This window comes from Amphimedon queenslandica, unplaced genomic scaffold (assembly GCF_000090795.2).
Source record: "Amphimedon queenslandica unplaced genomic scaffold, v1.1 AMPQUscaffold_13437, whole genome shotgun sequence".
In the NCBI taxonomy this organism is placed as follows: domain Eukaryota; kingdom Metazoa; phylum Porifera; class Demospongiae; order Haplosclerida; family Niphatidae; genus Amphimedon; species Amphimedon queenslandica.
This window is the reverse complement of record NW_003546327.1, coordinates 128,998-130,204: the sequence shown is the minus strand read 5'-3', so window position 1 is coordinate 130,204 and position 1,207 is coordinate 128,998. Positions and strand designations below refer to the sequence as shown.

Here is a 1,207-nt window from a genome sequence, read left to right as displayed (position 1 = left end):
GTATTAATGCTACTTTGTAATAAAGCTATGCATAATGATCTCACCTTTTGTAGTGGGCATGTTAAAGCTTTTCACACAGTCTCTGCAGCTTAGCACTTATAACAGAAACACTGCACATACAAATGCCCTGTCAGAATAAAAAATAGTAGGCTCTTGAAGAAATCGTTGGTTGCTTGATGACATAATGCTCTACTGCTTTCCTGACATATCAGAGAGTGGATCCACTGCCTAATATACTACAAGAACAACTCCCACGCATTTTGGTTGTTGCCATGATATTGCCTTAATATTCAGGAGGGGCCTTAAACTTAGTTGTTTAGACTAACACTCCCACATTCATCAAGAAAAATTTGTATAAGGTACAAAAATTTTTTTTAAATAAACCAAAAGCTGTATCACAAGATAATGATTTTATATTATTTTAGAGAAAAAGTCCATGATTATTTTACAGTAGAGTCTATTCACGGAGCATATACTCACTCTTCATTTCCTATCAATGTACATAGTGTACTACATAAAGAACACTATTCATCTACTATGACTAACCTGAGATTCTTGAGCTAAACTAAGTTGGAAACAGAAGTTAACACATAGCCAGTCTTCAAAATGACTTCCACTGATATTTTTGTGAACACGAATATCATGACGCAGTGTGGCACGATCATAGCAAGCACGAAGGCATGTGAACATTCCACAAAGAAAGAGGCAACCATGTTCTCCATCAGGGATTGCATTAGCATTGCGATAAATTTGAATGCAAGGACAAAAAAATGACAGAAAGCCTATCAGTGTTGGAACAAGAATGTCAGTCTTTTAGATTTAGAATTAACTTACATATTGTGCAGTCATCAAAGCAACCACATATTCCATGCTCCCAACCAGACATGATGGCTTGTTCACCGAGTTCTTAGAAATTAGAGTAACAATTATCACGCTCTCACCAATATAGATCTAGTAGCGCGGACTGTATCTTTGTGAAAGGCGCGCGCCGGACTTTGTGGTTATCATAGCCCTGACTAATACTACGTTTACACTAGCTTCTTTAACTGAACCAGCCTTGTTTAAAGTGGGCCAGCACAGTTTCATTTGATAGTGTAAACAGTAACCAAACTGAGCTGAAGTGAGCTGGGCCAAACCAGGCCAGCATAGTACAGCAGGGCCAGCTCAGTCTGGTTCAGCATGGTTTGGCCCACTTCTGTAGTGTAAA

At 38.5% G+C, this 1,207-nt stretch overlaps 1 protein-coding gene across 2 annotated transcripts in view; it reads right to left on the bottom strand.

Annotated features, from left to right (window-relative positions):
• Positions 1-349: 349 nt before the first annotated feature.
• Positions 350-1,207, bottom strand: part of LOC109581485 (protein PLANT CADMIUM RESISTANCE 3-like) — a 3,986-nt gene continuing 3,128 nt past the window's right edge. The window contains exons 1-3 of one of the 2 annotated variants that reach the window (XM_019995616.1): positions 835-993; positions 547-782; positions 350-490 (exon numbers count right to left, since the gene is read on the bottom strand). In XM_019995616.1, coding sequence (XP_019851175.1) covers positions 458-490; positions 547-782; positions 835-886 — 321 coding nt within the window. In that variant the 5' untranslated portion in view covers positions 887-993 and the 3' untranslated portion in view covers positions 350-457. Of the gene's footprint in view, positions 491-546; positions 783-834; positions 994-1,207 lie in introns of those variants that run through there. The other variant, XM_019995617.1, reaches the window with a different exon arrangement.